The sequence below is a fragment of the Salvia splendens genome, chromosome 9 (assembly GCF_004379255.2).
Source record: "Salvia splendens isolate huo1 chromosome 9, SspV2, whole genome shotgun sequence".
NCBI classification, from domain to species: domain Eukaryota; kingdom Viridiplantae; phylum Streptophyta; class Magnoliopsida; order Lamiales; family Lamiaceae; genus Salvia; species Salvia splendens.
This window is the reverse complement of record NC_056040.1, coordinates 11,938,869-11,951,594: the sequence shown is the minus strand read 5'-3', so window position 1 is coordinate 11,951,594 and position 12,726 is coordinate 11,938,869. Positions and strand designations below refer to the sequence as shown.

At 36.7% G+C, this 12,726-nt stretch overlaps 2 protein-coding genes across 2 annotated transcripts; one reads left to right on the top strand and one right to left on the bottom strand.

The window, feature by feature from the left end:
* Positions 1-1,397: 1,397 nt before the first annotated feature.
* LOC121747424 (protein DETOXIFICATION 22-like) lies at positions 1,398-3,525 on the top strand. Its single transcript, XM_042141457.1, has 5 exons — positions 1,398-1,452; positions 1,948-2,202; positions 2,295-2,836; positions 2,923-3,009; positions 3,092-3,525. The coding sequence occupies exons 3-5, from the start codon at positions 2,301-2,303 to the stop codon at positions 3,285-3,287; spliced, it is 819 nt and encodes a 272-aa protein (XP_041997391.1). The 5' UTR covers positions 1,398-1,452; positions 1,948-2,202; positions 2,295-2,300; the 3' UTR covers positions 3,288-3,525.
* A 1,612-nt stretch (positions 3,526-5,137) lies between these two features.
* On the bottom strand, positions 5,138-12,423 carry LOC121748003 (regulation of nuclear pre-mRNA domain-containing protein 1A-like). The gene is made up of 10 exons (XM_042142204.1): positions 12,315-12,423; positions 12,181-12,229; positions 10,925-10,989; positions 10,630-10,739; positions 9,236-9,483; positions 8,005-8,160; positions 7,750-7,906; positions 7,323-7,462; positions 6,846-6,881; positions 5,138-6,197 (listed from the first exon to the last, which is right to left on the bottom strand). Exons 4-10 carry the CDS (start codon positions 10,706-10,708, stop codon positions 5,475-5,477), a joined length of 1,539 nt encoding a protein of 512 aa, XP_041998138.1. The 5' UTR covers positions 10,709-10,739; positions 10,925-10,989; positions 12,181-12,229; positions 12,315-12,423; the 3' UTR covers positions 5,138-5,474.
* Between the last annotated feature and the right edge of the window lie 303 nt (positions 12,424-12,726).

Genomic DNA, 12,726 nt, shown 5'->3' with positions numbered 1-12,726 from the left:
CCATGAACTGAATCAGCAGAGCCATACGTTTATCAAAAAAGTTATTTCAAGTATGCATATCAATAACATGACGTCCAGATCATAATAATTACAAAAGTAGTAAAATCTAAAATAAATTAATTATTCAGATGTCGTGACGTGATCAAGGCATCAGGTCATCCACAACGTTGTTCCTAAACCGTTCCTTAAACTACTATTTGCGGGCCCCACTGTACTTTTTTACTCCATTCCTTAACTAAGGAACGGAACCTGCAAACCTCCGTTCCTTAGCCGTTCTTAACCGTTCCTTAAATTACTATTCATTCAATTTCATTTCTTATTTTTATTTACAACCCAATTCTAATAAAACAAACACACTTTATTAAAAAACACACAACATTAAAAAAAATTACAACTTAAACTTAAAAAAAAATAAAAAACACACAATTAAAATCCTAAAAAAATAAAAAACACACAATAAAAAACACACAATTAAACGTGTGAAAATAAAAAAACTACTCTGCCGGCTAATCATCTTCCGGAGGCGGTCGAGGTTGAGGGGGAGTCGGAAGGCCAAGTTGTGCTGCCATATGCACAATTCCGTTCCACCAGGCTGCGAATTGGGCGTACAAGAAGCGGGAAGTGTCCGTCATTGTGGCGGTCATGTACGCCACCATAAGTGTGAAATGAGGATGAATTAGGAGTATTTATAGAATAAGAAAATAAAAAAAATTAAAAAACGGTAAAAAAACGGTAATAATACTGTTACTTTTTTTTTATAAAATCGATTTTTTTTTTAAAAAATTATTATTGCGTCAGCACGTGACGTCGCCCACTCGCGGGCCGGCGAGTGGGCGTCACGCACGACGCGGGGGAGAGCCACGTCGCCGAAGCGCGTGGCGGCACAGACCGTGCAGCGAGTCGTGCCGTCGGCACCCGGCACGGCATGGGAACGGAACCTCGACGAAACTATGCTCCGCAATGCGTTCCGCTGCAAAGTCATTCCGGCGGAACGGCACGCGGAACGCCGGCTGCCCGCGTTGCGGGTGCTCTCAAGCACTTTCGCCCTCAAATGAAGTAAAAAAAAAAGTCCAGATACAATAGGCAAACCCAAACTGTAAAACAAGATAATTTTATGATAAATACATTATTAAAATATTGAAATCATTACATAGATATCAGTGAACACACAAACTAATTGTGGCACAGATAATTCGATAATCGATACAAGCAGTGAAGTATGGCCTACACAATTATTAGAAGTATGCCTATCAAGATCATAATCTCAAAATAAAATAAAATCTGGAATGATGAGAGCCTGTGATTTCAGTAAAGCACGTGGGGACCAAAGTCAAAACGATTTTACACGTTTATATTCAAATTATAAGATGAAACTAAAAAAGAAAACTAGATATGTATTTGTCTCTTTCAAAGCATAAAGAATGCATTGAAGAAGAATAAGAAGGAACTCAGGTGAATCATTCTAACCATTTCTTCATCTTAGTTATTACAACATCAGTTAATCAGTTAATGTCTATATTGGCAAGTCTTATGTTGTTTTGCATACCAGTATGATTGTATGAACAATGAAAAGATGGAAAATTGTATTCTAATCTTGAGTAATGCAGCCAAGAAATTATTGGAGGAGAATTACTTTAATCTTACTAGATCCCAACAAAAATTCTACATTCTGCCCTCCCTTTTTGCTGTTGCTTCATACCTCCTTGTTCATTTTAGAAATCTGATTCATCAGTTTGAAATAAGTGAAATATCAACTCAATTATAAGAGTGTTTTTCAGCAAGGAACTCTAAAAATTGAAGCAAGCTCATCTTGTATGATTTCATGAAATCACAAAATTAAGTTGAATCTCCTTGTTAATAACTGGTTGATATGAAGATATCTTTGTTACTTGCTAGTGGAATCATGAGTGTAAACTTGAAAAGCAAAAAAACACCCATGTTTTGCAGAAAGAGTTTGATCAGTATCAAATGGAAGGCGGCGGCATCCATCAAAATCTGCTAGAACACGAGGCAAAGTCTTGGTTGTTTTTGAAGAATAAGATATGGAATGAGACAAAAAAAACTGTGGGTTGTTGCGGGTCCATCTATCTTAATACCATTCTCAACATTTGGAATCCATGTAATCAGCCAAGCTTTTATTGGCCATTTTAGCTCCATGCAGCTTGCTGCATACGCCCTCATCTTCACTGTCATCTTCCGCAGGTGCACTATCTGTACACTCACAAATTTGGCAATAAAATGAGATAATGTGTGAAAAAATCATGTGTTTCTTCTTATAAACACTGATTCTGCAGCTTGGCATGGTTAACGGGGTAGGAACGCTGTGTGGGCAAGCGTTTGGCGCCAAACAGTATCACAAGCCAGGCGTGTATCTTCAGCAATCATGCATCATATTGCTAGTTGCCTCAGCCCTCTTGACGCCAATGTTTATATTTGCTGCGCGGATTTTGAAAACATTAGGCCAGGATCATGGGATTGCTGATGTGGCAGGGGATTTTGCTCTGTGGTTCGTTGCTGTCTCGTTCTTGTACGCTGTGCTGTATAGCTGCAACTCGTTCCTGCAGTCGCAGAGCAAGAACTTTGTTCTCTCTTTCTTTGCAGTGCTGTCGTTGCTAGCACACATCTTCTTCTCGTGGCTTTTGTCTGTGAAGTTTGGGTTTGGTGTTACTGGTGTGATGGCGTCTACTGCTTTGTCGTATGTGATACCGAATGCAGGCCAGATCATGTACATCACGGGTGGTGGTTGTAGAGAGACGTGGAAGGGGTTCACAGCATTGGCATCCAAGGATCTTGGACGTACAATCAAGCTTTCTGTATCATCTGGTGTGATGATCTGGTTGGACTTTGATTTATATCCGTTTTCGCTACATATTTATTTGATTATGGTGTTTTTACAATGTGTGTTTCTTGCCGTATTTGTAGCCTAGAGTTCTGCTACAACACTGTGCTAATTCTTCTGGCTGGAAATATGGGTAATGCAGAGGTCACAATTGATGCTCTTTCTATCTGGTATACTTCTTCGTCTCTCTTTCTCGCTCTCGTTTGTTAGATCCGTTAACGCGGCTATAGATCTGTATGTTTTTTGTTGCAGTCTTAACATCAGTGGATGGGCTCTGACGATAGCCTTTGGAGTAACCAATATTGATATTCAATTCAAACATTTTGTGACATGCATTGATCGATGTATGTTTCAAGATGGCGAAATTCTACTTTGGGTCGGTTATATAAATGAGCTTCCCGATTGGAAAGTTCTTTTTTTAAAATCTAAGTTTGTGAGAGGCACATGAGGCTCATGTATCTTACCTAATCAATGCTTATAGACACCTGAATCTATTTAAGTAAAAAATGGTTGAGACAATCTAATTAAGTCAAAGACGCATGAGTCTCGTGTGTCTCTATGAAAAACGCATGAGGCTCACAAACTTGGATTTTAAAATGAAACTTCTGTGACGGGAAGCTCATTTGTATAACCGAACCATAGTAGACCCTTACTAGCTAGATAGATGACTTTGTACTCACTATGGATTGGTTCAATGACACAACTTGAAAGCAATATAACTATATAAGTTTGGTGCATCAACCAACAATCCAAATACATAAGCTTTGAAAATTCATGAAACATAGTACATAACAATACTAGACATTTGATGAAAATGTGAAAGCATGAAATAGAAGTAGTAGTATATTAAGTAGAAGAAGATAGTTGATATGGAGATGAATCAGGCAGTCCCATTTTTGGCATAGGTTGAAGCACAGCAGAAGACACAACCGGCGGCGTTCAGAAAAACATCTTCCTGTGAATAACATTACCCACAGCACCATATTGCTCCTTAAACACAGACACAGACACAGACATAGACACAGTGGAGGAATTACCAGCCTTTCCAATTTGGTCACCATTCCAATCAGGAATGTTGGTATTAGGAGTATTACTGAGGCAGCACCATACTGCAAACCCCATTGCAAATGCAAACAATATCCCTACCATTTTGCTGGACATGTTTGCTTCTTTCTTGCTTTTCTATACAAATTACACTAAATTTATATAGACTTTCTAATCAATTTAATATATGCAAAAACAAATACATAAAAGGGGGGAAATTAGCCATCTATCGTCATGCTCTTTATTGCACATTTCTTGGGAGATAGTTTCAGCAATAAGATGCTGCGGTAACCGCCCAGCTGGAATTTTAATACTATGAGATAGTTTCATTATAATACACTTTGGATCATTTTTAATTAGTCCTCTTTTAAGGGAACAAAAAAGTACTTAATTAGTATGGAAAATGACATAATTTGTTGCCGGCTATAATTGGTTGGAATCAAAAGTGCATGCTACCCAACACATTCTAGATTTAATTTTGCTTCTAATACCACTATAACAGAAATGCTGTTAATTTAATTTTGCTAAGTACTTGATTTGTAGCAAACATTAATTTAATTTTCTTATGTTAAGGCACGATTACTCATCTGATAACGACTGATAATTGAGAAATCATAATTAGGATTTTGATTAACTTAGCATACTTAAGAAAGGCAAATTAATAATATATCCAGTTTTTCTAGTCTGATTTGTTGTAACTTGTAATTCTATAAAATGATGCAGTTTCCATGCGTTTCAAAATTATTTCAACAATAATTTGAAACATGTTTTCTGATTTGTTGCATTTTTAATAGAGTTACATGTAGTTATAAAAGTGTGTAAGAGAATGGAATACTATGATTCGCTGATTGAAATATGAAATGTGAAGACCACATACCAATATCTGATGTGTATTTTATGGGAACATTTTCACGCAAAGATAATTTCTTATTTTAAAATACACATTTATTTTCAGATTTTATTACAGCTGTGAAGTGAAATGGTACTTATATGGAGTAGTAATATATAACCAAAACAAAGGCCAAAATAACTAAGTCTCACCCTAAATTAATTTGCATGACGTTCAAGTTTTAGTTTATTGACTAGCAAGATGCAAAACATTACTACTCCTATGTTTATAAGATAAATCGGCAGTAAAGTATTCACTTTTAACACAATTATGCCCACAATCTAGTGGCAAAAAGTTAGAATTCAGACCACATAGAGAAGCAGCAATTTTTTCTCTAATTTAAAATTAAAAATATAAAGCTAGACTAGATCATAGATCCACCATCGCTGCACATACATAAAAAGATAAAATACATAGTAATATGAGCAAGGGAGTAGAAACAAAAGAGGGTGAAGATTCTTGGGACTTTTAGTCCATCTGTGACTAAATTACTCAGCAATTCTACATTAGCTTATATGAGCTACAAGTACCACAACCCATGCCGCGTAAAAAATCCGATGCAACCTGATAGCAACAACATGGTAGGGCACGGACCGAAGGATAGTACACTATGATATAGCTGTCGAGAAGGTCCTTAGTCATGGTTTACTGCCCTATTAATATACAAAAATAACACAAGGTCCGCCTTTTACCAGTAGAAGCTCATTGTCGATGTATGGGAGGAGTCGGCGGCTGGTGGCTTTGCCCATAGAATCCGATACCAGGGGGCCTGTAGTATCCACCACTTGCTGGCTGCTGTGATTGTGGCTGCTGCTGTGTTTGCTGAGGAGGGTTCGGCCTAGCAAACCCTGTTGGTGCATTTGAGAGCGGTGGAGGGAGTAGGTTGTTTGCACCGTAACCGTAGGGCAGCGGAGGCGGAGGCGGAGGCGGAGGCGGTGGAAGAAACGGAACCTGCAGTTGGTTCACCTGAGAACCACTCTGTGCAGTGCTGGACTGAACGGGTGGCATACTGGTCATTGCCTGCTGTGAAGAGGGAAAATAGGTTGAATTCGCTCCTTCGGGATTCTTCCCATCAGAAAATGACATCGGCGGCTCCAGCTTCTGCCGTTTCAAGCCACTGCTCATCGATGCAGCCTCTTCTGCTACGAGCGATGAAAGAATAGATGTGAGCATCTGGGCAGAAGATGTTGAGGCAGCTAGTTTCGCAGCAACTGCTGCAGCTGCAGCCTTCTTGCTCTCCTCCACGGTGGGGTTCACAAATGAAGTCAATGGATTGGTAGGAGGAGGCACCGTAACGTTGGTTGCTGAAATGGCAGTAGAAAAAGAGGGTTCGATCACCACTTGGTTTCCCGGATTTGGCATGGAGGAGTTTGATGCTAGCTGGAGTCTGATATTAGCTGTTTGCTCAATTTGGCTGCGAGCAACCTGCAGGTAAAGTAGACATGTGATGAGGAGTAGCGAAGATAACACTGGAGAGATTCTGCATTTCAAATTGAGAATAGCATTGAAATGGAAAACAAAGAGTACACGGATGAGACCAAGGGGAACTTTTTAAGGCCATAGAGATTGGAAAGTTTTAGCAAAGAGTTAAACTTCATGTCAAAGTTTTGTTTTGGTTAAGTGATTGAAATGAATCAATTCAACTGGCCCAAATTATTCCGTGACTAGTCCAAAATAACTGAAGGTTTTCAAATCCATAGTAATCAAGCATTGCAGACACAGGTTTCAAATCAAACCCTCAAACATAGAGTATTAAATCTTACTAGTATTTACTTATTTGGAACTATTTTCCCCAAATTTTACGTGGAAGTTCAAGATTATCCTTTACAAACAACTAAATAACCACCAACAAAACAAAGGTGACACCCTGGGCACCATCTCGAACCAAATGTTCTAGTGTAAGTGTCCAATAAGCGAAAGCTTGGATATAACCAAATATGGTGTCACATATTTTATTTTTCCAATTTTTAGAGGCATGTGAGAGACGATAAGCATATAAAACACATACACACATGCACGCACGCACGCACACACACACAAATGTATGTGGAGAAAGAGAGAGGGAGAGCCTACAGATATCTCACTTCGAACCCGCTCCAGCTTTGTTTCCTGGAAAACTTTGAAATGTCAGAATTTGTAAGCATTCAATCATAAATGCAGGCTGCCACTTAATGATTTTCCTAGTATTTTCAATAACAACAAACTTAGTATATCTAATACTCCCTCCGTTCTATAGATATTGGCTGAATTTCCTTTTTCGTCCGTCCAATAGAAATAGTCCATATCCATTTATGGAAACCTTTTTTCTTTCTCTTTTACTTTATCATTTATGGGTCCCACCATCCACTACATTATTTCAACTACTTATTCTCATTCTCTCTTATTTCTATGGGACGGAGGGGGTATATTATTTCATATGGCCATGAAATTATCACAAAATAAACACAGTTTTTAATTTAAACTTTTCGATTAAATTTGTCCATCAAACCATTATTAACTAGAAGTGACTTGTAAATTATAGGCAAAAAACTTGCACAAATGAAACCATACTTGATCCTGAAGTGCTTCTCTAAGCTGAGAAATAAGGTCAGCTCTAACTGCTTCAGACTTTTCAAGTTCATCAATGCATTGTTTAACAACATTCTCCTGTCTCTCTAAATTATCAACAACATCTGAACCATTGAGGTTTCCTGAAGGAAAAATGAAAAATGAAAAATGAAAATCAGAAGACATCAGATAGTGGAAGTAAAACAAAAGATGGATGAACTTTTCAATATTCAATCGATTTGTAAAAATAGAATAGGCATTATGGTCTTGCAAAGCACAAGTAAGTCCAAGAAGATGTTCTTCTGAAGCTCACAATCTTCTCATTGTGTACTTGCCTACTCATATTGGATTACTATCTATATGTAAAACTTTAACCAAGTTATAGTCACTTGAACAAGTAAAATCCCAATGAAAACAACTCATGTCAAACCTTGAGAAGAAGCATATAGAATATCTTTCTCGATTTCTTGTACAGAAGAAATCGCTTTTTGAAATTTGTCTAACGCTGCTTCTTCGTTGGCAGCTTCATCATGTACTAACTGCAACGCGGTTAAAATTTTTTCTGGCAAACCTCCCACAGCTATTTTCTGGATTTAAAAATATGAAAGTAAGTACAGTTCTACCAATAAATGAGAAACATTATTTGGAAACATCTGATACACAACAGGCATTGATTTGCGCTTACGATTCTGACAGATGTTGCATCTCTCTTCACCACCTTAATAGGATTAGGAACTACAATCTTCTCATTGTTGACAGGAGAAGGATTCTTCCCCAGCAATTCATTTTTCAAATTTTGTCCCCTAGATCCAAAAACCTTTCTTTCTTCCCAGATGTCAACCTGATATAAAGAGCCAACCCAAACCCCATCCCAAAATCCAAAAGAAAAAGAGAAGATAGGATCATAGGAGAGATTAGAGAAGTAGAAGTTAATAATCAAAAGATGAAATAAACAGAGAAAGTGACAATAGGGAAAGGAACAATATCAATAAAACTTTAGAGAAAAGTTTAGCCCCCGGGGCCAGAAGAACATCCTAGCTCACTGCTCAGTAGTCGAAACTCTGATAGGCCACCCTAATATGGAAAGCAACGAAACTATAAAGCTTTTTTAAGAATGGAGCACGGCAGTATTTAAAGTAATTTAGCTTGATGGATAACTATACTATACTGTTATCAGTGTATAATAAGAAAGGCTGCTATCATTTAGAAGAGATGAACACAAAAAAGAGTGAGACAACTTGATCAAGCTTAACTTGAAACTAAAAAAGGAGCAGATATGACAGCTTGAACTGAAAAAATGTTTCTGCAAACAGAACTATGGTTAATAAATCCTACAGATATTACCTATCATATGGGGTCAAAACTGGAGAACTAGTGCTACAATAGAAGCTGAAGCTATGTTAAGTGCTCAAGGATCAAAATCAACGCCATGCATATTTTACTCATATGTTTCCTTTATTCCTTTGCTTCATTGCCTGAAAGGTAAACCTAGACAGATTATTTTCTTTTTTTCACCTCAATATTTAGTTCTGATGAAAAAGACTTAGCAGAATTATGTTCTCAATGAGGATCTTCATCCGGTAGCACAAAGGCACTATCATAAGCATTAGACTATCAAAAAATAGTGGTAGGGATGACTAATCAAAAATATAAACCAAGAACCAATAAGAATCATGAGTCACAAGAGTTCTTGTGATTAAAAGTAACCTTACTAGACCAAGCTTGCAAATGGAGAGATATGCAAGTAAAATTTATACATTGTGATTAATGGTGGCTAGAGAAAATTGCAACTTCCATCCCAATGCAAGCCACATATACATTTACTATGAATATGTTGTAGTTGATAGAATGCAGAAAACCTACTAGCCACCCTTTCAAGCTTTAATAGGAATAATATGGCAAGATTGGAGAATTACCAGTCTGAAGGCAACTTTCCTGCAATTTTCATTGCTACTTTCATAAACAATCTTAACAGCTGTTGGAAGAACCTTCCAGAACTCATTGACAAATTCACTGCCCTTGCGCCTGCTATTTTGCAGGATGTCATTGGACAAGTATAAAAAGGAAACACGTTGTTCATTTGGCGCTGCTTTAAATAACTTCTCCCATGTTTCAACAACTTGCTTAGCCTTTTTACGATGAGAAATGCACCACCGGGACAAAGCTGATGAAATGTTAAAGCGAAACATCTTGATAATACAAATTCGAACAATCAAATGGGAATGCCAAAGTTCACCCAAAGTAAGGGATAAAAATAATTCAGTCTGATAGGTATTCTGACATGATAAAGTAAGGGAGATAAATAATAATTCAGTCTGAAAAGTTCTACGATATTAGAATTTTATGACAGTGAGAAATAAGGCTATACGAATCAAGCCCTCTGTCAGTTTCCTTCAGAACAAAACAAACATGCATCAACTAACAAAACAGAGAAAAATGGAGACCCACTCCCTTCTTCCCAAACTAAAATAAATTAAAAGATAAAGAAACAAAATGAACCACAGAGGGATTGACCTTGTCAGTGACGGGATATAAGGGTTTACTGAATCATGTTCTCATTTTTATTAGTTTAAGCTTTTGAGTTCATCAATTAAAAGCAGGTCCAAGTATCAAGTATCTGATGCTTCGTATCTTTGAGTTCCTTAGGAAAAGCAGACATTTTAATATTGTATTCAACTTCAAGTTAACAAAGTATGAATATTCATCATTTCTTACAAAATTTGATAGCTATGAGTGGATAAATTCTCAAAGTTGTTTGTGTTTGTTGAACAGGCCGGTGCCCGCTGCAAAGGAACTCATTAGGCACACTACATGTTAGTTGTCACAGTAAAAAATATATGCACATTAAAATTCAGTCAAGACAAAATAGATCAAATACAATAGTTCAATCTCTGAGTTCAAGATGTACCTGGTCAGTGAAATGCAATGAGCCTACATGAAGTTATTGCAAACAGTAACAAATATTGCATAAGGCAAAATAAGTTGAAAACACTAGTTCACATTCACTTCACAATTGCAAAAATAAACCACGCAAGTTTAAATACATGCAGGTATCGCAAACCAGTAATAATTTCAAGTAAGGCAAGAAATTGAAAACATTGATTAGCTTCCATGTTATGTTCCCGAGTAAAAGAAAAATGATACATATAACATATCATTAGAGGGTACTGCTACATGCCGTCAAAAAGATATACATATGAACGTCACGTTTTAAATCACTCAGAAAGGGAGTTTACAAACCAATATACATCCATGCAGTAAAATACCTTAACTAAAAAACCAACTACCGGATTTTGGTAAGAAAGGATACACTCAATGCTTTGCTGAGAACTGTTGAGTTTAGACAGTTTCTCAGTCAGGTTAGTCTCATTAAAATTTTCATCACCCATTATTTCCAGAACTATTTATGCTCTGAAGTGCCTGCAGGATGCAACAATATTTAAACACATTAAAACCCCAGAACTGTTAAGAAAACAAACAGCAGGTCTTAGGCAGTAATGAATTTGGGGAGGGAGGATCATTGATTTCTAATAGAATACATAGAAAGTGCAAAAGAAGGCCACTCGAGTGCATGTGATTGGAGAAAGAGTACTTTCAAAACTCACACTGGATTATTCCCATAAAACTGTAGTCCAAGTTGCCTTAATGCCTTGTATTTCCAAGAGAACCCCTGGGGGAGAAAAAGAAGATGAAGATGAATAAGAAAAGACCAATAATAAACTAGAACAGTATTTTATATACTCCAAAGTATGCACTTTTGATTAAGGGTCTACTAAGAAAAATTATGCTCATTGGAAAAGTGCACAAGTTGCAATTTTCATTTGCTTACTGCAAACCTCATAGTTAAGAATGTTAAAAGAGATACAACCATGTTAAAGCAATAATAATATGACTAATATAGACCTCAGTAATATTTCCTGTCTTTTGGTTATGGTGGCATGTGGCAAATACAAAATGCAGGTCCCTTCGCATATGTGACTAGCATTGGTACTAAAAGTACTCAAATAAAACAATGATTGGTTCTCAAACAGCAAAAACAGTATTTTATAGTGAACTGTTGTATAATTTAAATGGTTAGGACCAAGATAATGCAAAACCAATATATACTGTTTTAACGAGTAAGAAAGACATCATCCTCCTGGTGTGCCAATTTCTGCTCCTGTTTCCAGCAAGTACATAGATGCAAAAACTTAATTGAACTTAAGAAAAAGGCCAAACAGCTGACACTTTGAAAAAACGTAGTTCAACCATGTACATTGAAGCAGACACTTAGTTCAATTCAAGAAAAGGAACAGGGTTGAAACTATGAAAACGAGTGTTGGTGACTAGTTGGTATGGCTGAGGGATCCGGACAGGGGCAGCAACCAAGCTTTTTCTTTGGAATGCTGTAAGGCAAATGGGCAGGACCGAAGACCCGGATTTCTGTTTACGTATTGTAACATGATTGGGAAGGGATTATTTTCTCCATTTTACTATTTGAGGGATCACCTTTAAAATTCGGTTTTGTTTGCTACAACCTATTGCTACAATTTTTTCAATCGAAACAGCTCATTCAAACAAGCTAGAGGTAAAAAAAACTCTACAAATAGCCAGAATAAGCAGCATGATAACTGCGCAAAACAAACATCGACTAATTCCCCAAAAATCTCAATTTACATTCATAACAGACACATAAATGCATTCAGTTCCACGAATTCATTACCTAGCTGCTAAAAATCATGATTAATAGTAGCACGCAGGTACAACAATAATTTCAACACAAAACTCGCCGACCAAAAAAAATCCCCCAAAAAACTATATACATAAAGCGCGGTGAAGGGTTCTTGAATTTAGGTTTGAAATAACGAAAATTGAACCGTACGTTTGAAACTCTTCCAGCAAACAAGCTCAATCCAGAAAAAAAAAAACACCTGAAAAACAATAGAACACAAAATCAAAAATCAAAGAAGTAGCATAAATAATTATAGAAAAATCAGTAGGGAATAGGGATTGTACTTTGAGACGATGAAGAGAGAGAAAACCCTCAACAATGAGAGCCCGGGGGTCCGTTGTCTGATGAATAGGGCGACAGAGATAGAGTGTGAGAAAATAAGTGGGGCTTAACTGAAAATAACAGTCACAGAATCGGGCAATAATTTATATATTTAGGATTTCGCGGGTCGAAACTTTAATAAGTTAATAATACTATCCGATTTCAAATAGGAGAAGGATTCCCATTCAGCTCTAAAATTTATGAAACCTTCATTTAAAGCTGTTTTCTAAATTCTTTTCATTAAATTGAAGATTGTGTTGTATCTATAGTATTTCGGTAAGTGTATGGTAATTATAAATTTATTTATAAAACAAAATTAAGTACTAATACATTTTTTTTGGTTTAACTGTCTGTAAAATACATAGATTTTATAGT

Excerpts from the sequence above, each read along its gene's own strand:
- LOC121747424 (XM_042141457.1), top strand. The coding sequence starts at position 2,301 with ATGGTTAACGGGGTAGGAACGCTGTGTGGGCAAGCGTTTGGCGCCAAA. Across the intron at positions 2,837-2,922 it reads TCATCTGGTGTGATGATCTG|CCTAGAGTTCTGCTACAACA; the intron begins GTTGGACTTTGA and ends CCGTATTTGTAG. Across the intron at positions 3,010-3,091 it reads ATTGATGCTCTTTCTATCTG|TCTTAACATCAGTGGATGGG; the intron begins GTATACTTCTTC and ends TTTTTGTTGCAG.
- LOC121748003 (XM_042142204.1), bottom strand. The coding sequence starts at position 10,708 with ATGGGTGATGAAAATTTTAATGAGACTAACCTGACTGAGAAACTGTCT. Across the intron at positions 9,484-10,629 it reads TTCTCAGCAAAGCATTGAGT|CTTTGTCCCGGTGGTGCATT; the intron begins GTATCCTTTCTT and ends ACATTTCATCAG. Across the intron at positions 8,161-9,235 it reads GGAAAGTTGCCTTCAGACTG|GTTGACATCTGGGAAGAAAG; the intron begins GTAATTCTCCAA and ends TCTTTATATCAG.